The sequence below is a fragment of the Pygocentrus nattereri genome, chromosome 2, assembly GCF_015220715.1.
Source record: "Pygocentrus nattereri isolate fPygNat1 chromosome 2, fPygNat1.pri, whole genome shotgun sequence".
Classification (NCBI taxonomy): Eukaryota; Metazoa; Chordata; class Actinopteri; order Characiformes; family Serrasalmidae; genus Pygocentrus; species Pygocentrus nattereri.
The window spans coordinates 7,497,543-7,523,929 of record NC_051212.1 but is presented as its reverse complement, the minus strand read 5'-3'; the positions used below and the strand labels follow the sequence as shown (position 1 = coordinate 7,523,929).

General features: G+C 41.4%; 2 protein-coding genes and 2 pseudogenes across 2 annotated transcripts; 3 read left to right on the top strand and 1 right to left on the bottom strand.

The window, feature by feature from the left end:
• The first annotated feature begins 1,315 nt into the window (after nucleotides 1-1,315).
• LOC108413999 lies at nucleotides 1,316-10,054 on the top strand (annotated as a pseudogene).
• A 3,879-nt stretch (nucleotides 10,055-13,933) lies between these two features.
• LOC108414000 lies at nucleotides 13,934-20,068 on the top strand (annotated as a pseudogene).
• Nucleotides 20,069-20,890: 822 nt separating this feature from the next.
• On the top strand, nucleotides 20,891-23,495 carry LOC119262176. The gene is made up of 5 exons (XM_037533125.1): nucleotides 20,891-21,425; nucleotides 21,581-21,713; nucleotides 21,994-22,554; nucleotides 23,181-23,329; nucleotides 23,441-23,495. Exons 1-5 carry the CDS (start codon nucleotides 21,289-21,291, stop codon nucleotides 23,493-23,495), a joined length of 1,035 nt encoding a protein of 344 aa, XP_037389022.1. The 5' UTR covers nucleotides 20,891-21,288.
• LOC119262379 lies at nucleotides 23,108-26,346 on the bottom strand. The gene is made up of 4 exons (XM_037534107.1): nucleotides 25,849-26,346; nucleotides 24,248-24,442; nucleotides 24,083-24,159; nucleotides 23,108-23,925 (listed from the first exon to the last, which is right to left on the bottom strand). Exons 1-4 carry the CDS (start codon nucleotides 25,990-25,992, stop codon nucleotides 23,718-23,720), a joined length of 624 nt encoding a protein of 207 aa, XP_037390004.1. The 5' UTR covers nucleotides 25,993-26,346; the 3' UTR covers nucleotides 23,108-23,717.
• Nucleotides 26,347-26,387: the final 41 nt, after the last annotated feature.

Here is a 26,387-nt window from a genome sequence, read left to right as displayed (position 1 = left end):
CGCTGCCAGACACTTGTGTCAAGCTATGTTTCACGCTTGAAAGATGTCATAACTGGAAAAGGATGTTGTACTAAGTACTAAAAAATAATGTCACTAGGGGGTTGAATAAAACTGATAATGATGTGAGCACAGAAAAGACATTTGTGGTTATTTCATCATAAATGTTATGTTATATTTGTCTAATTTATAAGTGCCTCTTTGATATAATTGTAAATAAGATGACTGAAATGATCAAAATCAATGTCAAACTGGCCAAAACACTTTATTTCAGTGGGGGTTGAATAAATTTGATCACAACTGTACATATACATCTGAAGGGAAATCAGTGAATTAAGGTGTGTGAGCGCATACCAACGACTGCACACATTAAAATGAGCTTTTCTAGAATGTCCTATGGAACAAAATAAATAAATGAATTCAATAATTGGGAAATTCGACTGGGTTATATATATATAAATATATATATAATCTCTTTTAATATGTGATATGTTGTCTTTGTACGATTTACAATTGAATATAGTGTTTAAATGATCTGCACATCATTGCACTGCGTATGAACCCTTTTGGAAACGGGGTTGTAGTTTAATCCAGTGTAAAAGTCAGCTTTTCTTTTATTCCCATTAGACTCGATGTTTAAAACACAGCCCAGAGTAGTTTGTTATATTGTTTTCTTTTCTTTGGTTCTGTTCTGTCCTCTGGATCAGATTAGCCCACCTGCACTCCATCCTTCTGTAAATCATTGACTGCATGTTGGGGTTTAGTTTGCCTGCATCTGCAGATCTTCCTGTTCCTTGTTTATTGTTAATAAAAGCTCTGACTGTTTGTGTTCAGCCAGTTTCTGACCACAGTGTTTGAAGGTCTGGGTACATTGATTCTTACACTTACAGAAGCTGATCTTCTTAATAAAGAGCTCTACTGTAGTTCTGGACGTCTCCCTGCTGTCCTCTGCCTTGGTCACTGTGACTGTCTCTCATCAAGACCTCGTTTACATGATTTACAGACTGGAACATGAGTCTGTGTATCTTCACCAAGCCCTTCAACACTGAAGATAAAATGTCCTTTTATAAATCTGCTCCAGTGTGAACTGATGAAGGTTTTCACAGCGTTGGTTTTAATATTTATTTCTTTGGAAAATACTGAGAAACAGGTGAATGTGCTGTAAGTCAGTTGGTGAATTTCTGCCGCCTGGTGGCCAAAACCTGGAAGTGCAACAGACCAATTTCATGGTGAAGTGGGCATGGCTTCATGACGTCACTGCGAGAAACGAAAGTTAAGCCAAACTGTTTTATAAATAGAATCCAGATCATTTCAGCAGGACACGACCTTCAGTTTAAAGCTACTTAAAGGACTTAAAGCCTCTGCTGAGGAACTGAAGGAGCAGAAAACCAGGCCAAGAGAGAAAAAGAGAACCTGGTAATTTCTAAGAGCTGCTTTTCAGCACATTTCTACCTCTAACTACTGCTTACTTTATTAAACTGCTCAGAAAGCTGGAATCTGTCACCTGTGTTTTCACATGTGGAGCTGTTACTGTTCAGCTACAGAGAATCAGAGCAGACAGAGAGAGCGCTCACCACACAGAGGAGGATGTAGAGCAAGGTTAATAGGAACAGTGTGAGGCTGATCAGCCAGATGAATGATGGTGATTAATGAGAACATCACGGCCTTCCTGCTCAAACACATTCCAGTTATACAAAACCATAAAAAGGGTTTTCATCACATTTTCATTTCACATCGTCTTTTCATATTTTGTTTTTCACTCAACCCGTGAAGTTAGGAGGGTTGACCTTCAACGTCCAGGACATCTTTTGTGGTTTCTAATCACCTCTCTGTGTCTCTTCTCTGTCAGTCATGGCTTCCTCCAGCAGTCTCCTGTCTGAAGATGAGCTCCAGTGCTCCATCTGTCTGGATGTGTTCACTGACCCAGTCTCTACTCCATGTGGACACAACTACTGCAGGGTCTGTCTCAAAGAGTACTGGGACAGCAGTTCACGCTGCCAGTGTCCATTCTGTAAGGCAGAATTCCCAACAAGACCTGAACTGTCTGTGAACACCTTCATCTCTGCACTGGCTGCTCAGTTCAAGAAGTCAGTTCAGGTCAAATCCAGCAGAGCTCCAGAGAAACAACCCTCCAAACATACAAATGTTCTGTGTGACCTCTGCAGTGAGGAGAAGCTGGAGGCTGTAAAGTCCTGTCTGGACTGTGGAGTCTCTTACTGTGAGACTCATCTGATGCCTCATAAAACTGCAGCTAAACTGAAGAAACACAAACTGATGGACCCTGTGGAGAACCTGGAGGACTACATCTGCCAGAAACATGAGAGACCCCTGGAGTTGTTCTGTAGAGATGACCAGAAGTGTGTGTGTCAGTTCTGCACTGAAGGAGACCACAAGACTCACAGCACTGTTCCTATAGAGGAGGAGAGTGGAGAGAAGAAGGTGAGAGACGTTTAGAAAGAATTGGTAACTTTGTCTCCTGTTCAGTCCTTTTAATAAAATAGTCTAACTGAATGAGAGCTTATAATTTATTTCTTCATCATAGACTCAGCTGGTGAAGACACAGGCAGAGGTTCAGCAGATGATCCAAAACAGACTGAAGAAGATTGAGGAAATCAGTCTGTAGAAGTGAATAAAGTGAGTTTTTCAACAAAAAAAATCTCATTTTAATCTAAAAATCTAATATATACAGTGTGCAGGCTGAGCTGTAGTCAAGGCCAATAGAGTCGAGTCGGAGTCAAGACTGAGATTAGATTAATAAAAAGTAGAAGAAAAAATGAAAATATTTTCTATTTCATAATATTTAATTACAGTCCTTATCATTGATTATCCATGTTTTTAATATTAGTATTAATATGTTATAATTTCTACTGTCTTTTGTAAAACATACCACTAAATAATCAAACTTTGTACCTTTGTTCTTCTCCATCCCTCCTTCTTTACAACTCATTTAGAATCACCACCTAAAGCCAACATAATATAAACCAAACAAAATACATCCGTTTGTGTCATTAAACGAAAACATAGTAATAATAACATTGTGATCTGCCCTCAGCGGAAGTCCAGTTGAGTCATCATGAAAAGATCAAGTACATCCTCAAACAACAGCAAACAGATCTTATACACATACACATGTACATATCTTATAACCATGTAGAACATTGGTGGGCTGTGGTGGTACTGCGAGGGGGGCATTGGCCATTGTTTTGTTTTTTTATAATATTGGATGTTAAACAAACGTTACATTAAACAGGGCAAATACTGTTGATTATATTCAGAAGTAAAATAGTATATTAATATTGAGCTCATTGGTTCTTTGGTAAAACGCTAACTAGTTATGTTTAAATTTTCTATGTAATAAGTTTCAGTTTTCAATTATATGGAAATCATCCATCATGGATAAATGGCTAAAAGGGTTTTTCAAAAGGATCCATCCACAAGTGAAGCGGTCACTGTATCTCAGACTGTGTAAACCAGGAGAACCAGGCATGAACTTCTTCTTCTTCTTTCGGGTGCTCCCTTTAGGGGTTGCCACAGCGGATCATCTGCCTCCATCTTGCCCTATCCATTGCCTCCTCTACTTTTACACCAACCATCTCCATGTCCACCTTCACTACATCCATAAACCTTCTCTGAGGTCTACCTCTTCTCCTTCTACCTGGCAGCTCCATCTCCAACTTTCTTTGCCCAATATATCCACTATTCCTCCTCAACACATATCCAAATCATCTCAACCTGGCCTCTCTGGCTTTATCTCCAAACTGCTCCACCTTCACTGTCCCTCTGATCTGCTCATTTCTAATCTTGTCCTTCCTTGTCACTCCCAAAGTAAATCTCAGCATCTTCGTCTCCGCCACCTCCAGCTCAGCCTCCTGTCTTTTAGACAGAGCCACAGTCTCCAAACCTTACATCATAGCAGGACGCACGACTGTCTTGTAAACCTTCCCTTTCACTCTTGCTGCTATCCTTCTGTCACACATCAGCCCTGACATCCATCTCCACCCACTCCATCCTGCCTGCACCTTCTTCTTCACCTCTTTTCTACACTGTCCATTGCTCTGGATAGTTGACCCAAGATATTTGAAGTCATCCACCTTTACGACCTCTACTTCTTGCATCTTCACCTTTCCACCTGCCTCCCTCTCATTCACACACATGTATTCCGTCTTGTCTCTACTGACCTTCATTCCTCTCCTGTCCAGTGCAAACCTTCACCTCTCCAGATTCTCTTCCACCTGCTCTCTACTCTCACCACAGATTACAATGTCATTTGCAAACATCATGGTCCATGGAGCCTCCTGCCTGACCTCATCTGTCAACCTGTCCATCACCATTGCAAACAAGAAGGGGCTCAAAGCTGATCCCTGATGTAACCCTACCTTCACCTTGAAACCATTTGTCACTCCAACTGCACACCTCACCACTGTCACCTTCATGGTGTGGCTTATCAACTTTATACCTCTGTAGTTACTGCAGCTCTGCACATCACCCTTGTTCTTAAAAATGGGGACCAATACACTGCTTCTCCACTCATCAGGCATCCTCTCACTCTCTAGGATTTTGTTAAACAACCTGGTTAAAAAGTCCACTGCCTTCTCTCCTAAACATCTCCATACCTCCACAGGTATGTCATCTGGACCAACTGCCTTTCCATTCTTCATCCATTTTAAAGCTGCCCTCACTTCCACCTTACTAATTTTCTGCACTTCCTGATCCATTATCTCTTCCCCCGTTGTCCTCCTCTCTCTCTCGTTTTCCTCATTCATTAGTTCTTCAAAGTACTCCTTCCATCTACTCATCACTCTCTTTTCACTCTCTAGTACATTTCCCTCTCTATCCTTTATCAGCTTAACCTGCTGTACATCCTTTCCAGCTCTATCTCTCTGTTTAGCCAAACGATACAAGTCCTTTACTCCTTCTTTACTGTCCAGCCTCTCATACAGCTCATCATAGGCCTTTGCCTTTGCCACCATTCTTTTTGCTATGCGACTAGCCTCACAGTACTCCTGCCTACTTCCTTCATCTCTCTGGTTATCCAACTTTTTCTTAGCTGCCTTCTTCTTCTGAATACTCTCCTGGACTTCCTCATTCCACCACCACCTTTCCTTGTCTTCTTTCCTCTGACCAGATGAAACACCCAACACGTTCTTGCCAGTTTCTCTCACCACCTTAGCTGTAGTTTCCCAGTCCTCAGGTAGCTCCTCACTGCCCCCAAGGGCCTGTTGCAACTTTTCCCTTAACTGCCTGCAACCATCCTCCTCCTTCAGCTTCCACCATCTAATCTTTGGCTCTGTCTTCACTCTCTTCCTCTTCTTTGTTTCTAACCTCATTCTACAGACAACCACTCTATGCTGCCTTGCTACACTTTCCCCTGGTACCACTTTACAATCTCCAATCTCCTTTAGGTGGCATCTCCTGCTAAGGATATAATCCACCTGTGTGCACCTCCCTCCACTCTTGTATGTCACCCTGTGTTCTTCCCTCTTCTGAAAATACGTGTTCACCACAGCCATTTCCATTCTCTTTGCAAAATTCACAACCATCTGACCTTCCGCATTTCTGTCTTTCACACCATACATACCCAGCACCTCTTCATCCCCTCTGTTCCCTTCACCAACATGTCCATTGAAGTCTGCACCAATCACTAATCTCTCCTCTCTAGGGACACCATCTACCACTTCATCCATCTTACTCCAAAATTCCTCTTTCTCCTCTAACTGACAACCAACCTGTGGTGCATATGAACTGACCACATTCAAAATTACACCATCAACCTCCAACTTCAGGCTCATGATCCTGTCTGACACTCTCTTTACATTTACAGCATTTGGCTGATGCTCTTATCCAGAGCAACTGACAATTTGATCATTTTATGCAGGCGGGCCAAGGTGGTGTTAGGAGTCTTGCCCAAGGACCCTTATTGGTATAGTATAGGGTGCTTGTCCTGGATTGAACCCCAGTCTACAGCGTAGAAGGCAAAGGTGTTAACCACTACACTAACCAACCACCTACATCCAGAACACTTTTCCCAAGCTGTTTAGGATTATCCCTACTCCATTTCTCTTCCTCTCTACACCATGATAGAACAGTTTGTATCCACCTCCAATGTTCCTGGCCTTGCTTCCTTTCCATCTGGTCTCCTGGACACACAGAATATCTACCTTCCTTCTCTCCATCATGTCTGCAAGCTCTCTGTCTTTACCAGTCATTGTCCCTATGTTCAGAGTCCCTACTCTAACCTCCACACTCCTGCCTTTCCTTCTCTCTCGCTGCCTTCTAACCCGCCTTCCTCCTCTCCTCTTTGATGGTCATCGACCTACAGTAGTCCAGTTTCCACCGGCACCCTGCTGGTCAACAGCACCCGAGGCGGTCATTGTTAACCCGGGCCTCGACCGATCCGGTATGGCAATCATATTTGTGATCCGCATCACAGGCATGAACTGAAATAAAGAAAGTACAGCAGTGAGTAGCATGTGCTGCTTTGTCCTCTGAACTTAGAGAAGCTTTGAAATCCAGTGATTTACACCATAAATTGGAGGAAAAATATGTATCTAAACTGATCAAATTATCCAGAACTCCATTTGCAGCTTTCCTCTCTTCAGCCTGACATTTTGTTTGGCAGATAACACTCAGTAGGTGTAGGTTGGGAAACCCTGATGTAGAAAGGACTGTTTGATTCAGTTTGAAGGTTTGGTTCGTAATCAGTAATGATGAAAATAACAAACAGTTCAGTTTTCCGTTACCTCAGATGGAGAAATTGCACTTAGATGGTCTCAAAAAAATTCAAAGTCCATCTTAGCTGGAGACTGAGACATGAGTTCAAATAATGTCAACAAGATAGAGAAGATTATTTTCCTCAGACTGAGTACAGCGCTAGTACAGGCATTACTGAATATGTTTATTAAAACACGTAAAAATAACTTGAAGATATATTATAATATTCTGTACAAATGTATTATACTTTACACTAAATTCAGTCTCAATGATTTCAGTCAGAATTCAGATCAGGTTTCCATGGAAAAAAAAGTATGTAAATGACCTCTGATAAAATATTAATAAGAACAAAGTGTCAGTCCCTGTCCTTTTGGCTCTTAATACTGTATTAACACTGCTGAACATTGTCTATCCATCCATTTTCAAAGCCGCTTCTCTGTCAGGATCGCGGGGTGGGTGCCTATCCCAGCAGTCATCGGGTGGAAGGCAGGATACACCCTGGACAGGTCGCCAGTCCATCGCAGGGCAGACAGACACTCAAATACTTACACCCAGGGGCAATTTAGCATGTCCAATTTGCCTGACTGCATGTCTTTGGACTGTGGGAGGAAACCCACACAGAGACGGGGAGAAGATGCAAACTCCACACAGAGAGGACCCTGGTCACCCGGTTGGGGAAACGAACCCAGGCCCTCCTCGCTGTGAGGCGACAGCACTACTAAATATTCTAAAGTTTTTTGAAGTTTTACTGAAGGAAAGTACTGCCAGCCTTGTGAAATGTATATCTAGAAACTATGACGTTTACTGTGGAGTACCTCAAGGATCTACTCCAGGGCCAATTTTATTTCCCTTATTCATGCTGTCACACAACTGTGTTATGAATGAATGTGGAGACAACTGCACAGCTGTGCAGATGACATAGTGCGTCTCATTTTTGTTGTATCTCTTGAAATGAATGCTGGTTTACTGTTTGTCTGGTATCAGAAATGAGACAAGCAGGAGTTCTGAAAATTAACAGGTATGAAACTGAAAGTCATCTCATTGGGTCTACTGCACAAACACATTGCATATGGTTTTGTTTATTTTTCCTTTTCTTTATATATTTGTTTTATTGTTTTGTTTGATTAAAATTCAATATTATTTTCGTTTTTTATGTTTCCATTAAGTGCTTTAAGCTGTATTTCAGTGGATGAAAGTTGCAAAAGTAATGTTACTACTATTGTCCCATGTTAGAAAAGCTCAGAGAAGGAGAAAGCAGACAGTGTGGAGGTCTTCAGAGCTCTGCTACGCTGCATTGAGAGAAGCCAGGCGGAGCTGCTTGAGGTGATGGAGGAGAAGCAGAAAGCAGCAGAGAGGCAGGCTGAAGAGTTCATTAAAGAGCTGGAGCAGGAAATCACTGAGCTAAAGACGAGAGACACTGAACTGCAGCAGCTCTCCCACACTGAGGACCACCTCCACCTCCTACAGGTCAGAGTCCCTCTGTTTCTCCATAGTAATGCAGTCCGTCACAGGACAGCACTGCCCATGCTGAGGGGTTTCTCCTCTCTCCTGCTGGACTGTAGGTTTACCCGTCCCTCTGCAGCCCTCCACACACCAAGAACTGGACTGAGGTTAGGATTAACACTCATCTGAGTGTGGAGCCTCTGAGGAGATCTCTGACTCGGCTTCAGGGAGAACTCAGTAAGGAGATGGAGAAGATTCCTGAGATCAGTAAGTCTTTACCAGTTTTAAAACATTTTGATGTTCAGCAGAAAAAAATATTAGTAGGAACAAAATTCAGGACTTCATCAAGATACAAATACCAGAAATGAATGTTTGTGTAAATCCGGCATTTAAATATATAATTATGAGATTTTTAATCTTTTAAATTTCCCATCCATGACATCACTGCACTGTCACTTAGTGTTAATATGAAATGCTGGTTTGTAGTCGATACTAATGAGGCATTTAATTTAGCTCAAATAAATTCTAATAACAAATGATGTCATCCTTTATTCTTCTAACACAGAAATGAAGAGAATTCAACAATATGCAGGTGTGTGGATTCTCACTGATACATAATATTATTGAGTAAAATATATGAGTCTGCATTAGTGTGAGTATGGTTAGTGTTAAAATGGGTTAAACTGTGTGTTTCTCTCTCAGTGGACGTGACTCTGGATCCTGATTCAGCTCATCCTGCTCTCATCCTGTCTGATGACGGGAAACAAGTGAGAGTTGGAGACAAACGACAGAATCTCCCTGACAAACCAGAGAGGTTTGATTGTTGTGTCAATGTGCTGGGAAAGGAGGGGTTCTCCTCAGGGAGGTTTTACTATGAGGTTCACGTCAGAGGGAAGAATAACTGGGATTTAGGAGTGACCACAGAGTCCAGTAACAGGAAGGGGAAGATTATATTGAGTCCTGAGAAAGGATACTGGACTGTGTGGCTGAGAAATGAGACTGAATATAAAGCTCTGGACTCTCATCGTGTCCCCCTCTCCCTGAAACAGGCTCCCCAGAAGGTGGGGGTGTTTGTGGATTATGTGGAGGGTCTGGTCTCCTTCTATGATGTTGAGTCCAGGTCTCATATCTACTCTTTCACTGGTCAGTCTTTCACTGAGAAACTCTATCCATATTTCAGCCCTCACCTCAATAATGGAGGTAAAAACTCAGCACCGCTGATCATCACACCTGTTAAACTTCAGAAATGAAGTGAACTTCTTTAATAAAACATTTTTGTCAGAAACAAATCTGTCATTTGAAATGTTTCAGAGCATAAATAGAGAGTTTTAAACTCTTTATACCATTATGTAATTAATGAATTAATTAACGAGCTAATAAATTAATAGATGATTTTTGATTCACTCATTTAGGAGAAATCTGTAAGTCAGTTGAACAGTGTTATAACACTGTTTATCACAGATCTCCTTTTAATGAACTGAAATGATCATAAAGCTCAAAATATCAGCTTCAGTTTGATGAACTTGATGTGGGAATCTCAGTCTTTTATATGAAGATGAAGCTCTGCGTCTTTTTGATTTGTGTAAATGCTTAAAGTTATTATAAATGTACTCCAAATCCCAATAAAATAACATTTTAAACATCTAAACTCTCAAATCTAAGTTTTTAATAAATAAGCTTGAGCTATTGTTTCCAACTGAAGTTCAGTTGGAAACAATAACCAAATCGAGGAAATGTGTGTGTTAGCATGAGCTCTGTGTTCATGTTGTCTGTTTTTATTTCAGTCTGTGTAAAGCATGAAACGCTCAAGTTTCAATGAAGCTGTACTAAATGTCAAATTGAGCTCTACAAAATAAATAAACAGATCTACTGAACTTCTCAAACTCCATCAAGTGTTTTGATGTCAGTGCAGTTTTCCTGAGGATTTATACACAGTAGACCTCTCTCTGCAGGCTCCTCCGTACCGTGCCCTCCTCAAATATCGGCCACGTTAATAAACAAGAGCAAAACAGACTGTAGAGACTTCTTCATTTCTGATCCTTTTGGTTTTTCTTTTTAAATATAAACAGACTTAGGTAGGTGAAGGCAGTGTTGGGAGTCTTGCCCAAAGACTCTTGGAATAGTATAGTGTTGTGTTTTGCCTCTTACCCTCGTCCGCACCTCAGGCTAGCATTACCCACTTGCTATCAAGCACGAGCTGGCTCGCCTGGCAGCTATTGCGGGCCGATTGTCCGTTGGCAACGCTACGTTGCTTCACTTTTAACTGTTTAGTTATGACTTCAGTGGGCATTACAACATTTAAGACTGCCTAGCTCCAGCACCCAAACTACCTACTGGGTTCAATGCTGGGGCTACACTGCGAGTCTCTAACATAACAACTGCCAGTCCGATTGAGGGAGCGACCATATACAAGCAAGAGCTGTAATCTGATTGGTTACGCCAAACGTCCCTCCCATTCCACTGCTACACTACCCCCCAATCCCCCTCTAGACATGCTGAGTCCCTTCAGCAGAAGAACATTTAATAAAAATAACTAGCAGCTTCAACAGTGTAACATAGAACTCTATACTAAACAGGCTGCTCCTAAACTATAACGAGAGTTCCTTTGGATTCTGAACTATTACCCTACAATGTCCATAGACTCAACATGAACAGACTCTCCCTACAACATTCCTTAACCCAGACTGTCCAGGTAGCGCTGGGGCTTGCGTATGACACGCCTCGACTAGTGGTCTGGGTGGCGGCAGTGTTCTCTTCAGTGTCTGAGGTAGCGCTTGATGAGGACTGGGGTTCCAATGGAGTCGTCTGACGCTGAATTTCCGTTAGGCAGGGTGCCCAATTTACTGTTATAGCCCGGCTCATGGCAGGGGGACCCGATTGGTCTGAGAACCTGGGCCGTGGGTCCAGATGACAGAGGTGGTTCTGCATAAGACTCAGCACTTCTGTCACTTTTCTCCATCAGATGATGTCTGAGTCATTGGACCCATCCTGGCATTACCATGTAGTCAGTCATGATGGATTTTGGTGCTCGTACAATCTCGGACTTGATAGAGAACTGGGCCCCGACACTTGGTAACAAGTAGGGGGCCTTTCCAAGGGGCTTGTAGTTTTGGACTTAGGCCTTTCTTCTTGGTACTGTCCTTTGCGTAGATAAGAATCCCCACCTGGTAGACCTGCTCTTTCACACAATGGTCATGTTGTCTTTTCTGCTTTATCTGGGCAGTTCGTAGGTGTCTCCTTGCCAATTCATGCGTTTGTTCCAACTTCTCTTCCAGGTCTTCTACGAACACTGGAGGTGGGTCTTCGTTCCTGTCAAGGTGGGCAGCGTGCAATAACAGGCTCCTGAGGCAGATATAAATCTCTGCCCAGCATCATTCGGTTCGGAGTAAACCCGGTGCAAGCATGTGGCGAACTCCGGTAAACTGATGTTAGTAGTGGCAGGTACTTGTCACAGTGGTCTTTGTCCCATAGCACCTTATCATTTGGAGCAGGGTTCTATTGAATCTTTCAGCCTATCCATTTGATCATGTGTGATAAGGCGTGGTCCAGGTCTTTGACACCATAAGCAGATGGCATCAATGAGCGAAGAGGTTGCTCTCAAAGTTCCTGTCCTGGTCTGTGTGAATTTCGAGGGGTGAGCCAAATCGGGCAAACCCTTTCCTGGATGCAGCTACAAACCCTCGCCTGGATGCAGCTACAAACCCTTTCCTGGATGCAGCTACAAACCCTCGCTTGGATGCAGCTACAAACCCTCGCCTGGATGCAGCTACAAACCCTCGCCTGGATGCAGCTACAAACCCTGGCCTGGATGCAGCTACAAATCCTCGCCTGAATGCAGCTACAAACCCTCGCCTGGATGCAGCTACAAACCCTTGCCTGGATGCAGCTACAAACCCTGGCCTGGATGCAGCTATAAATCCTCGCCTGAATGCAGCTACAAACCCTCGCCTGGATGCAGCTACAAACCCTTGCCTGGATGCAGCTACAAACCCTGGCCTGGATGCAGCTATAAATCCTCGCCTGAATGCAGCTACAAACCCTCGCCTGGATGCAGCTACAAACCCTTTCCTGGATGCAGCTACAGGCCTCACCAAACTTTTAACTAAACTTGTGAATTAAAAGAAATCAAGTTTCTAAAGTTTGCACCAATTCAGAACTGCCACCATTCAAAGGGGTTCATTTCAAAAAGCCTGAAGACACGAGGTTGTTATGAGAATCTATAACGAAGTTATGCTTCTTAGATTTTATTGACAATTCAGATGTGGAGCTACATCACCCCCAAATGGTGAGAATGAGGCACAACACACCAGCACCGTAAGGACATGTGCTTATGAAGAACCCAGGGAAACTTGATGCATTGTCAGCTTGATTGTCAAAATTTATATAATCTGTAAGCATCCATCCATCCATCCATTTTCCAAGCCGCTTCTCCGTCAGGGTTGCGGTAATCTGTAAGCAATACTACTTAATTTATTAATTTTATTGTTGTGTATAACCTAAAACCTTTTTCTTCTTTTAAGTGGTAGAAATTCATAGTGTATAACTCTGATAACATATCGAGACAACCTTTTCAGAGTTTAGACCATTGACAAGTACACTATATTTCCAAAAGTATTCGCTCGTCTGCCTTCACACACATATGAACTTGAGTGGAATCCCATTCTTAACCCATACGCTTCATATATATATAGATTTAAAATCGGTTTTAATATGTGATATGTTGTCTTTGTACGATTTACAATTGAATATAGGGTTTAAATGGTCTGCACATCTTTGCACTGCGTATGAACCCTTTTGGAAACGGGGTTGTAGTTTAATCCAGTGTAAAAGTCAGCTTTTCTTTTATTCCCATTAGACTCGATGTTTAAAACACAGCCCAGAGTAGTTTATTATATTGTTTTCTTTTCTTTGGTTCTGTTCTGTCCTCTGGATCAGATTAGCCCACCTGCACTCCATCCTTCTGTAACTCACTGACTGCACGTCAGGGTTTAGTTTGCCTGAATCTGCAGATCTTCCTGTTCTTTGTTTATTGGTAATAAAAACTCTGACTGTTTGTGTTCAGCCAGTTTGTTCATCTGTTGGTCAGCTCCACCTGCACCACCTTCACTAAATTAGAATGATGAAAATAGATTTTCTGTAAAATTGACAAATGTTAATATTTTAAAATATTTATTTATCAAAGTGAAACAGATTTTCAACCTTTAAAAACAAGGAAAACAATCCCTGATTATTTCTGTCCATGTAAAGCACGAAAGCTTGAGGTTTATGTTGAATTATTATACGTAGTTCTACAAGAAAGACAGAAATGAGCCACTACATGCAGATACATGATGCTCCGAGTTAAACACAGTCATCCTGAGAAGTTCTTCTGGTTCTGACAGGCTAGAACTCCTACATATTTCCAGTCTTCAGCTGTGTAGTTCTAGATAAATGCAGTCTGGGAGATGATGGTGTTTTGCTGACCACAGTGTTTGAAGGTCTGGGTACATTGATTTTTACACTTACAGAAGCTGATCTTCTTAATAAAGAGCTCTACTGTAGTTCTGGACGTCGCCCTGCTGTCCTCTGCCTCGGTCACTGTGACTGTCTCTCATCAAGACCTCATTTACAAGATTTACAGACTGGAACATGAGTCTGTGTATCTTCACCAAGACCTTCAACACTAAAGATAAAACGTCCTTTTAAAAATCTGCTCCTGTGTGAACTGATGAAGGTTTTCACAGCGTTTGTTTTAATATTTATTTCTTTGGAAAATACTGAGAAACAGGTGAATGTGCTGTAAGTCAGTTGGTGAATTTCTGCCGCCTGGTGGCCAAAACCTGGAAGTGCAACAGACCAATGTCATGACGAAGTGGGCATGGCCTCATGACGTCACTGCGAGAAATGAAAGTTAAGCAACACTGTTTCAGAAATAGAATCCAGAACATTTCAGCAGGACACGACCTTCAGTTTAAAGCTTCTTAAAGGACATAAAGCCTCTACTGAGGGACTGAAGGAGCAGAAAACCAGGCCAAGAGAGAAAAAGAGAAGCTGGTAATTTCTAAGAGTTGCTTTTCAGCACATTTCTACCTCTAACTACTGCTTACTTTATTAAACTGCTCAGAAAGCTGGAATCCGTCACCTGTGTTTTCACATGTGGAGCTGTTACTGTTCAGCTACAGAGAATCAGAGCAGACAGAGAGAGCGCTCACCACACAGAGGAGGATGTAGAGCACGGTTAATAGGAACAGTGTGAGGCTGATCAGCCAGATGAATGATGGTGATTGATGAGAACATCACGGCCTTCCTGCTCAAACACATTCCAGTTATACAAAACCATAAAAAGGGTTTTCATCACATTTTCATTTCACATCGTCTTTTCATATTTTGTTCTTCACTCAACCCATGAAGTTAGAAGGGTTGACCTTCAACGTCCAGGACATCTTTTGTGGTTTCTAATCACCTCTATGTCTCTCCTCTGTCAGTTATGGCTTCCTCCAGCAGTCTCCTGTCTGAAGATCAGCTCCACTGCTCCATCTGTCTGGATGTGTTCACTGATCCAGTCTCTACTCCATGTGGACACAACGTCTGCAGGGTCTGTCTCAAAGAGTGCTGGGACAGCAGTTCACGCTGCCAGTGTCCAGTCTGTAAGGCAGAATTCCCTACAAGACCTGAACTGTCTGTGAACACCTTCATCTCTGGACTGGCTGCTCAGTTCAAGAAGTCAGTTCAGGTCAAATCCAGCAGAGCTCCAGAGAAACCTGCCAAATCTACAAATGTTCTGTGTGACTCCTGCAGTGAGGAGAAGCTGGCGGCTGTAAAGTCCTGTCTGGACTGTGGAGTGTCTTACTGTGAGACTCATCTAGCGCTTCATAAAACCATACCTAAACTGAAGAAGCACAAACTGATGGACCCTGTGGAGAACCTGGAGGACTACATCTGCCAGAAACATGAGAAACCCCTGGAGTTGTTCTGTAGAGATGACCACATGAGTGTGTCTCATTTCTGCACTGAGACAGACCACAAGGCTCACAGCACTGTTCCTATAGAGGAGGAGAGTGGAGAGAAGAAGTTGAGGAACATTTAGAAAGAATTGGTAACTTTGTCTCCTGTTCAGTCCTTTTAATAAAAATAGTCTAACTGAATGAGAGCTTACAATTTATTTCTTCATCATAGACTCAGCTGCTGAAGGCACAGGCAGAAGTTCAGCAGATGATCCAAAACCGACTGAAGAAGATTGAGGAAATCAGTCTGTAGAAGTGAATAAATTGAGTTTTTCAACAAAAAAAATCTAAAAATCTAATATATACAGTGTGCAGACTGAGCTGTTGTCAAGACCACTAAAGGCTGAGTCTTCCTAGTAGTCGAGTCTGAGTCAAGACTGAGATTAGATTAATAAAAAGTAGAAGAAAAAATGAAAATAATTTATATTTCGGAATATTTAATTATAGTCCTTATCCTTGATTATCCATGTTTTTAATATTAGTACTAATATGTTATAATTTCTACTGTCTTTTGTAAAACATACCAGTAAATAATCAAACTTTGTACCTTTGAAAACAGTAATAATAACATTGTGATCTGCCCTCAGGGGATGTCCAGTTAAGTCATCATGAAAAGATCAGTTACATCCTCAAACAACAGCAAACAGATCTTATACACATACACATGTACATATCTTATAACCATGTAGAACATTGGTGGGCTGTGGTGGTACTGCGAGGGGGGCATTGGCCATTGTTTTGTTTTTTTATAATATTGGATGTTAACCAAACGTTACATTAAATAGGGCAAATACTGTTGATTATATTCAGAAGTAAAATAGTATATTAATATTGAGCTCATTGGATCTTTGGCAAAACGCTAATTAGGTTTAAATTTTCTATGTAATAAGTTTTCAGTTTTCAATTATATGGAAATCATCCATCATGGATAAATGGCTAAAAGGGTCTTTCAAAAGGATCCATCCACAAGTGAAGCGGTCACTGTATCTCAGACTGGGTAAACCAGGAGAACCAGGCATGAACTGAAATAAAGAAAGTACCGCAGTGAGTAGCATGTGCTGCTTTATCCTCTGCACTTAGAGAAGCTTTGAAATCCAATGATTTACACCACAAATTGGAGGGAAAATATGGAATATGTATCTAAACCAATCAAATTATCCAGAACTCTGTTTGCAGCTTTCCTCTCTTCAGCCTGACATTTTGTTTGGCAGATAACACTCAGTAGCTGTAGGTTGGGAACCCCTGATGTAGAAAGGACTGTTTGATTCTGTTTGAAGGTTTGGTTGATATTCAGTAACGATGAAAATAACAAACAGTTCAGTTTTCTGTTACCTCAGATGGAGAAATTGCAATTAGATGGTCTCAAAAAATTCAAAGTCCATCTTAGCTGGAGACTGAGACATGGCCAAGTCTAGTATAGCTAGTATATAAGCTAGTATAGGCATTACTGAATATGTTTATTAAAACATGTAAAAATAACTTGAAAATATTTTATAATGTTCTGTACAAATGTATTATATTTTACACAAAATTCAGTCTCAGCGATTTCAGTCAGAATTCAGATCAGGTTCCTATGGGAAAAAAAAGTATGTAAATGACCTCTGATAAAATACTGATAAGAACAAAGTATCCATCCTTGTCCTGTTGGCCCTTGATGCTGTATTGACACTGCTAAACATTGTACATCATGTAAATGTTCTAAAATAGTTTTACTGAAGGAAAGTACTGTCAACCTATGACGTTTACTGTGGAGTACCTCAAGGATCTACTCCAGGGCCATTTGCCTTATTCATGCTGTCACACAGCTCTTGCCTCAAGGAGTTTAAGTATCTCAGGGTCTTGTTCACGAGTGATGGTACAAGGGAGCGGGAGATTGACAGGCGGATTGGTGCTGGGTCAGCAGTGATGCAGGCTCTTTACCGGTCTGTTGTGGTAAAGAAAGAGCTGAGCCATAAGGCAAAGCTCTCGATTTACTGGTCGATCTACGTTCCCACCCTCACCTATGGTCATGAGCTTTGGGTAATGACCGAAAGACTAAGATCGCGAATACAAGCGGCCGAATTGAGTTTCCTCCGCAGGGTGTCTGGACTCTCCCTTAGAGATAGGGTGAGAAGTTCGGTCATCCGGGAGGGACTCGGAGTAGAGCCGCTGCTTCTTCACGTCGAGAGGAGCCAGCTGAGGTGGTTCGGGCATCTGGTTAGGATGCCTCCTGGATGCCTCCCTTGGGAGGTGTCACAGGCAAGGAGACCCTGCGGAAGACCCAGGACACACAGGCGTGACTATATCGCCCAGCTGGCCTAGGAATGCCTCGGAATCCCTCCCAGGGAGCTAGTGGAAGTGGCTGGGGAAAGGGAGGTCTGGGCCTCATTGCTTAGGATGCTGCGCCCGCGACCCGAACCCCTGGGGCGCGGAAGATGATGGATGGATGCTGTCACACAACTATTTTATGAATGAATGTGGAGACAACTGCACAGCTGTGCAGATGACATAGTGCTTTGCATTTTTGTTTTATCTCTTGAAATGAATGCTGGTTTACTGTTTGTCTGGTATCAGAAATGAGACAAGCAGCAGTTCTGAAAATGAACAGGTATGAAACTGAAAGTCATCTCATTGGGTCTACTGCACAAAAGTACCATTGCATATGGTTTTGTTTATTTTTCCTTTTCTTTACATATTTGTTTGTTTTATTGTTTTGTTTTATTAAAATTCAATATTTTTTTTCTTTTACTTGTTCAGAGTTTTACTTGCTTCATTATTCTGCTGTTCTGTCATCTGGTTTCCATTAAGCGCTTTAAGCTGTATTTCAATGGATGAAAGTTGCAAAAATAATGTTACTACTATTGTCCCCTGTTAGAAAAGCTCAGAGAAGGAGAAAGCAGACAGTGTGGAGGTCTTCAGAGCTCTGCTGCACTGCATTGAGAGAAGCCAGGCGGAGCTGCTTGAGGTGATGGAGGAGAAGCAGAAAGCAGCAGAGAGGCAGGCTGAAGAGTTCATTGAAGAGCTGGAGCAGGAAATCACTGAGCTAAAGAGGAGAGACACTGAGCTGGAGCAGCTCTCCCACACTGAGGACCACCTCCACCTCCTACAGGTCAGAGTCCCTCTATTTCTCCATAGTAATGCAGTCCATCACAGGACAGCGCTGCCCATGCTGAGGGGTTTCTCCTCTCTCCTGCTGGACTGTAGGTTTACCCGTCCCTCTGCAGCCCTCCACCCACCAAGAACTGGACTGAGGTCAGGATTAACTCTCATCTGAGGGTGGAGACTCTGAGGAGAGCTCTGACTCGGCTTCAGGATGAGCTCAGTAAGGAGATGGAGCAGGTTGATGAGCATGGTGAGTATTTACTGGTTATTAAAACATTTTGATGTTCAGCTGAAAAAAATATTGGTAGGAAGAAAAATTCAGGACTTCATCAAGATACAAATACCAGAAATGAATGTTTGTGTAAATCCGGCATTTAAATATTTAATTATTAGATTTTTAATCTTTTAAAATTCCCATCCATGACATCACTGCACTGTCATTTAGTGTTAATATGAAATGCTGGCTTGTAGTCGATACTAATGAGGCATTTAATTTAGCTCAATATAGATTCTAATAACAAATGATGTCATCCTTTATTCTTCTAACACAGAAATGAAGAGAATTCAACAATATGCAGGTGTGTGGATTCTCACTGATACATAATATTATTGAGTAAAATATATGAGTCTGCATTAGTGTGAGTATGGTTAGTGTTAAAATGGGTTAAACTGTGTGTTTCTCTCTCAGTGGACGTGACTCTGGATCCTGATTCAGCAAATCCTTTCCTCACCCTGTCTGATGACGGGAAACAAGTGAGCGATGGAGACAAACGACAGAATCTCCCTGATAAACCAGAGAGGTTTGATCGTTGTCCTTGTGTGCTGGGAAAGGAGGGGTTCTCCTCAGGGAGATTTTACTATGAGGTTCAGGTCAGAGAGAAGACTAACTGGGATTTAGGAGTGACCAGAGAGTCCAGTAACAGGAAGGGACAGATTAGAGCCTGTCCTGAGAATGGATACCGGACTGTGTGGCTGAGAAATGAGAATGAATATGAGGCTCTGGATTTTCCTTCTGTCCGCCTCTCCCTGAAACAGACTCCCCAGAAGGTGGGAGTGTTTGTGGATTATGAGGAGGGTCTGGTCTCCTTCTATGATGTTGAGTCCAGGTCTCATATCTACTCTTTCACTGGTCAGTCTTTCACTGAGAAACTCTATCCATTCTTCAGTCCCTCTCTCAATGAAGGAGGTAAAAACTCAGCACCACTGATCATCACACCTGTTAAACATCAGAAATGAGGTGAACTTCTTTAAGAAAACATTTTTGTCAGAAACAAATCTGTCATTTGAAACATTTGAGAGCATAAATAGAGAGTTTTAAACTCTTTATAACATTATGTAATTAATGAATTAATTAACGAGCTAATAAATTAATAGATGATTTTTGATTCACTCATTTAGGAGAACTCTGTAAGTCAGTTGAACAGTGTTATAACACTGTTTATCACAGATCTCCTTTTAATGAACTGAAATGATCATAAAGCTCAAAATATCAGCTTCAGTTTGATGAACTTGATGTGGGAATCTCAGTCTTTTATATGAAGATGAAGCTCTGCGTCTTTTTGATTTGTGTAAATGCTTAAATTTATTATAAATTTACTCCAAATCCCATTAAAATAACATTTTAAACATCTAAACTCTCAAATCTAAGTGTTTAATCAATAAGCTTGAGCTGACTTTTAAGTTCAGTTGGAAACAATAAACAAATCGAGGAAATGTGTGTGTTAGCATGAGCTCTGTGTTCATGTTGTCTGTTTTTATTTCAGTCTGTTTAAAGCATGAAACGCTCAAGTTTAAATGAAGCTGTATTAAATGTCAAATTAAGCTCTACAAAAGAAATAAACAGATCTACTGAACTTCTCAAAGCTCCATCAAGTGTTTTGATGTCAGTGCAGTTTTCCTGAGGATTTACAGTGGTATGCAAAAGTTTGGGCACCCCGATAACTTTCATGATTTGCCTTTATAAATCATTGCTTGTTCGGATCAGCAATTTCAGTTAAATGTATCATATAGCAGACAAACACAGTGATATTTGAGAAGTGAAATGAAGTTTGTAGGATTTACAGAAAGTGTGCAATAATGACTTAAACAAAATTAGGCAGGTGCATAATTTTGGGTACCCTTGTTGTTTTATTGATTTGAATACCTTTAACCTCTTTACGTGCGCTGGCCGAAATGTGTCATAATTAATGTTTGCCAGTGTTTATGAATAATTATAGGGTCAATATAGACACCCAATATGTCATATGAAAGCTTAGAACCTCTGCTTGCCAGCTATCTAGCCTGTTTAGCTGTATTTCCTTTCAGAAAATAACCATTTTGGGCGAAATATACCTTGTTAGCAAAAGTTTTATTAAAAAATAAGCTTAATATTTTTTATATTTGCGGTTTTTATAAATCCATATTTGATCCAATGTGGGCATGTTATACATCATTCAAACCGTCTGGCTCTCCGGATTACGACGCGATGATCCGTTTTACTGTACGACGTAGGGTTTCCGAATGGACTCCTTGCACTCATGGCTGTGACGCATTTCCGTTTTCAAATATTGCGGCTCCAACATTTCCGGTTGTATTGTTAAACAGCGGCATATTCAAAACTAGCTAGCGTAATATCAAAATGAGTGTTCGGCGCAAACCTTTTAAGTCGGAACATTTCCAAAAACAATGTAAGAAATATTCAGAGCACTGTTGTGTTCCTCTTTGCTCGGCGTCTGCGAAGTTTAATGGCAGTTTAAGTTTTCATAGCTTTCCAGCGCGTAGTGACCTCAGGAGCCAGTGGCTAATAAACATACGTCGGGACCAATTTACTATCTCGCCTCATACAAAAGTCTGTAGCAGACATTTCATACCAGACCACTTGATTGAACCAAAAACCCCAGAAGGTCGGAGAAGACTGACAAAGGATGCAGTACCACTTCTTTTTGACTGGAACGGATACAGCATTCAGGCTCCACGGCTAAGTGTGTGGGAGAGGAGAGAAAGACCAGCTGACCCTGCCTCCCTGGAAGATCCATCAACTGATCTTACAGTGGATCATGATTATTGTTCTGCTCCTGAGCCGTCATCGCTAGACATGTCCTGCGCTGAAAACGAAGATCTGTCCCGTGAAGTGGAGGAGCTGAGAAATCAGCTTCATGAGTTGCGTGTCCAGCTAACCTTTGGGTTGCAACGTTTCTCCGGCTCCGGCGAGGACATTCGATTTTACACCAGGTAACGTGCAGTAAAGCTTTAGATGCAATTCACTGCCACTTTGACAACCAGTCTGCTGTTAAAATTAGAAAAATATATCATAGTATAAAAGTATATTATATACATATAATAATAATAATAATAATAATAACAATAATCATCATTTTGCCAAACAGATTCCCAGGCTATGACCACTTAATGGCATTTTGGTGGCTGATTGAGCCATCCATCCACAAAATGGTTCGGGTCTCAAGAGCAAAGGCTGCAGCTAAGAAGAATGAAGATGTGTCTCATTCACGAATGTCAGGGGTATGACAACATTTTTTTTTTTACCCAAAAAACAACAGTAAGGGATGACTCCTGCTATACATGTTATGTTATGGTAATATGTGGAACAAATGACCAGATGTTATAAATGCTGTGTTATTTACAATGTGGTAAACAACCTTACCTCATAGTTGTGGTGTCCAACACCTGAGGGCAGTGCAGTCTCAGATTACTTGACCCTTAGGAATGTCATAGAATGCTCTAGAGAGCTTGATTGTTCATAATTGTAATTCTTTAACATTTTACATAATTTCCTTCACAGAGGCAGGTGCTGCAGCCAGTTGATGAATTTTTCCTTTTCCTTGTGCACTTGTCTGTTGGACTCAAGGAGAGAGACTTGGGACACCGTTTTAACATCCATCCTTCCACAGTGAGCCGAATTATTTCAACCTGGACAAACTTTCTCTACACACTTCTTGGATCTGTGAGCATTTGGCTGTCACCAGAGCATGTGAAAAAAAACCTTCCTTCAGAATTCCAAGACTATCCTGATACTCAGGTTATCTTGGACTGCACTGAGCTCAGGTGTCAGACACCATCATCACCACTCCTACAAAGTGAGATGTACTCCACATACAAGTCTCACTGCACCATGAAGGGCCTAGTTGGCATAGCACCACACGATGCAGTGACATTTGTCTCCTCACTTTACGCTGGGTCAGTCAGTGACAAAGAGTTATTCAAACAGTCAGGATTGGCCAAGTTGCTCACAGAAGAAATGGCAGTGATGGTTGACAAGGGCTTCCTAATTACTGATTGTGTTAAGTGCAAAGTCTACTGCCCACCATTTTTGTCAAAGCAAAGTCAGATGCCTGCATACCAGGTAACTGAAACACAATCCATAGCCCGTCTTAGAACGTAGAACGTGTAATAAGGAGAATCAAACAAAACAAGTTGTTTGATGGCATAATTTCCCTTTCCCACACAGTAAACATTAACCAGTTATTTACAGTGGCATGCCTGTTGTCAAACTATCAAAACAAAGCACTAGTTAAGTCATGGGTTAAATAAAGCTCTTATTTTAATTAATCAAACAATAATTAATTACATATGAATAATTTGTAACATATTTACATTTGTAACTGTAAATAATTTTTTCATAAACATTTCCAGGTTCTTTACATTAAAAACACAATGTGCTGTTTAACAAAAGCACAAATACTGTTAAATTAGTGAACATATGATTTAAAAAAGATTGTAATTTCTGTATAGAACATGTTAACATTTCAATGACAGATATTTTGTCATATATGTGTAGAAGTAAAATAAATCTGTCTTCTCACGAATTTGTCTCTGTACATCTGCATCCATATAAACACGCTCCACAAAAAAATCCTCCTGAGCACACACCACAAAATCACACCAGTGAAGCCCGCTGATTAGTAACTGACCTCGAATCTGCCAGTAATACGCATGTGTCTTTTTTAGTTTTGAACATCCGTACTCCAGATACAGATACTTACAGTCAATGTAATTCTTCACATTAGGGCATTTAATCTCGACCAAGCCAAACTGGGGGTATTCAGTGGGGTCAAATACGACACCATCAGGGGATGCACCAAGCCAGGGAGCATCTGGGTGGATGATGAGGCCACATGGTGTGTAATTTACATTGAGTATCCCGCAATACTCAGATGCTGCTCCGGACTCCATCTCTAGACCTCTCTTCATTTCTGCCATCTGTCTGGTACCTCTGATGATGCGTTCAGCAAGGGACTCTGCAGAGCTATGCCCTCTGACATGGCACACCTCACGAAAACGTGACGCTGTTACTCTAGGCTTGCAGAGCAGATGCCAGTCAGCACAAGAATTCTGCTCCCGAGTTGACATCTCAATTTTGTGAGCCATATCAAGTGACACCTCCAAAGACTTCAGGTGAAAGAGTTCCTGTTCAGTGCACACAAAAGCACAGGTGGGTGCATCAAGGTGGTGGTCTTTTAGAGGAAGAAGTGGGGTTGATGGCACATCAGGGTGGAGAGTGATGTGTCATGATGGTAAAACAGGCTGCTGATATGACAGAACACTGCCTTCCTGCACCATACCAAATGCACACTGCACAGCTGGCTTGTGGGGTGCCATGCCCATAGTGGTCACCAGTGGTTTGTCTTCAAGGCTGAATTTTTCATAGGCCTCTGTCACTCTAAACATGCATGGATCCGGTAAAGGGCCCACCATGCCCCTGTAGAGTCCACTCCTACAAATTCAAGTACAGACAATACCCCAAACTATAAGCATTTAGTTTAATATTAAATTAGAATATTTAAATTAAAGTTAATTGTAACTATACATTTGTGATATAGCAGCTAAACTGCATCATTGCATGTCTAATTAGAAGTAATTAAGCATCTTACCTAACTCCACCTTGAGATGTTCGATTTGGCACAGGTTTTGTGATCACCATGTTGTTGATTGGTCCTGGCTTTACACCCTAATAATATAGACAAAAGTTGCTGTAATTTAATTCAGGCAGTGCATTAAATTAGATCATTCATCTAGTGTGATTATTATAAACTTACGATTGTCCGAGGTTTGTGCCAGCGCTGTTCAGTTTCAGTACAGCTGTGCACAGGGGGAACGACTGGCACACTGAGCTGAGAAAAATGTGCAGTTTGAAAAAGCAAAGCCACTATATGGTTGCATAGGGCAGTGCCTGCGACACATGAACAGCATGTGTGTGTCAGCACAACAGGAGATGAATCAGAAAGTCCAATCTGTAAGAGGGTAAGCAAAATCAGTAATGACTTTGTTTAATTCAGGGGTTCCATATACCAGTCCTGGGGATCCCATATCACACATTGTGTTTTACCTTTTCTAAAACCTGATTGACCTATTTAGCAAATTAAGATCATTGTGGGTGGGGCTGAGTAAAAAAGTGTTTTAAAATGGAGAAAAAATGTGCATGGCATAAGAACCCCAAGAATGGAACCTGGACCCACTTGCTTATTTTATGACAATAGATTTTGCATACAGAACATGGATAGGCTTTGTCACTGACATTAAAATAATCCTCAAGTTATACACAATCCTGAGACATGTATATCTGTCTATCCTGTCAACAAACCCCTTAACTTTTGTTAGTCTTGTTAGTCAAAAACAGTGAACATCTGAACTTAACGGCAAACAGAGACTCCAACCCAGTCACTGAGACCCCATGTCATGCATATTTTAGTGCTTTTCCTCATTTATTATACCAGATTCAGCTCATTAACTGAGTGAAAAATGTCATATTGGAGGAACACAAAAAACTGCAAAGTATGGTGTTCACATGACTGACTCTGGGGACTCCAGATACCAATATATTCATTCCTAGAGCAGTGTCTCTTAATCCTACTTGTGGTAATTCACATACCTCAACACACATTATCCACTTCACTAATAACTTAATAAACAGTTGGTTTGATAAGCAGTTGGAGTTAGATCATGTACATTCAATACTTGGTATGTTGAATCATAGAATATTTAAAACTGAGTGGAGCAGTTAGGAACAGGACTGAGAAACTCTGCCATAGAGTTTCAAACTCAGCTCCAGGATACCAACAGCTCAATGTTATTCCAATTTTAGAACAATACAGTTATATAAAATTAAAAATAATTTAATGCTAAACTTTGCAGTGCTGTGGACACAGGACTGAAATCTGAAACCCCTGCTTTAGCCCTACACTTCCTCCTCCCTACTCGTAAACTGTGTGGTGACTCGTTCTTCTTCATGGACCTGTAGCACAAGGCTCTCACACTGACCTCCCCTGACAACCGGTCCCTATTCGACACTGAATAAAAAAATAACATTTAAAACAACTGCACAGTTAGCACCTTAGATAGCTACATATCTAAACTAGATAGTAGACTGTAAACAAATTAGCAATATTTTCATGCTGTTAAGCTGTGTTAGCAATTCTGACCATTATAACAGGGTGAAGATATCAAGCGTTATTTTAATGCAATGCATGCCTATAAGTTAATATCATGAACAACAGCCAAGTTGCAGCTTCAACATACGAATCCACTTGTCAACAGGACAAACTAGCGCAGCTAACACTAATGTAGCTATCCTTACTAGCATTAGCTAACTAGCTTACTTCATGGGCTAACCTAAAATATGAGATTAAATCTTCCTTACCTTCGTAGTTGTGTATGTATGACGAGGCATACAATTTAAAGCCCTTCTCCAACTTGCTAGAGGGGGCTTTACTGGTCTCCTTACATATCCGATGAACGTCATTTTTGGAAGCTCCTGCAGACACCGACTGAAAAATACCGCCATTGCGAGTGTAGTGGAAAACCGGAAACGCTAAACCGGAAACGCCGGAGCAGCATTAAGGAGAATGCGGATATAATTGTGCAAGGAGCCCATTAGAGCCAAAAGAGCGTGGCGTTTCAAACAGGAGATTTTATTTGCGAAAACTCAGCAGCCGAGCGTAATGACCCCTGGCGGTCGGAGGAACACGGAAACCGCTTACAGCTCCAGTTACCTCTCCTTCTTGGCTTCAAAATGACACCACACCCGTGTATTTCCGGTAATGCGTTCGGTAGTAATCCTCTTTTTTGTGCAAAGAGTGCTTGAAAAAAACAGAAGGCAAAAATCTTTTATGTCTAATTTAAACCCAAATTAAAATAAGTCCCCCGTTTGCTATCGCTTTCAAACACACGGGGTCGTAA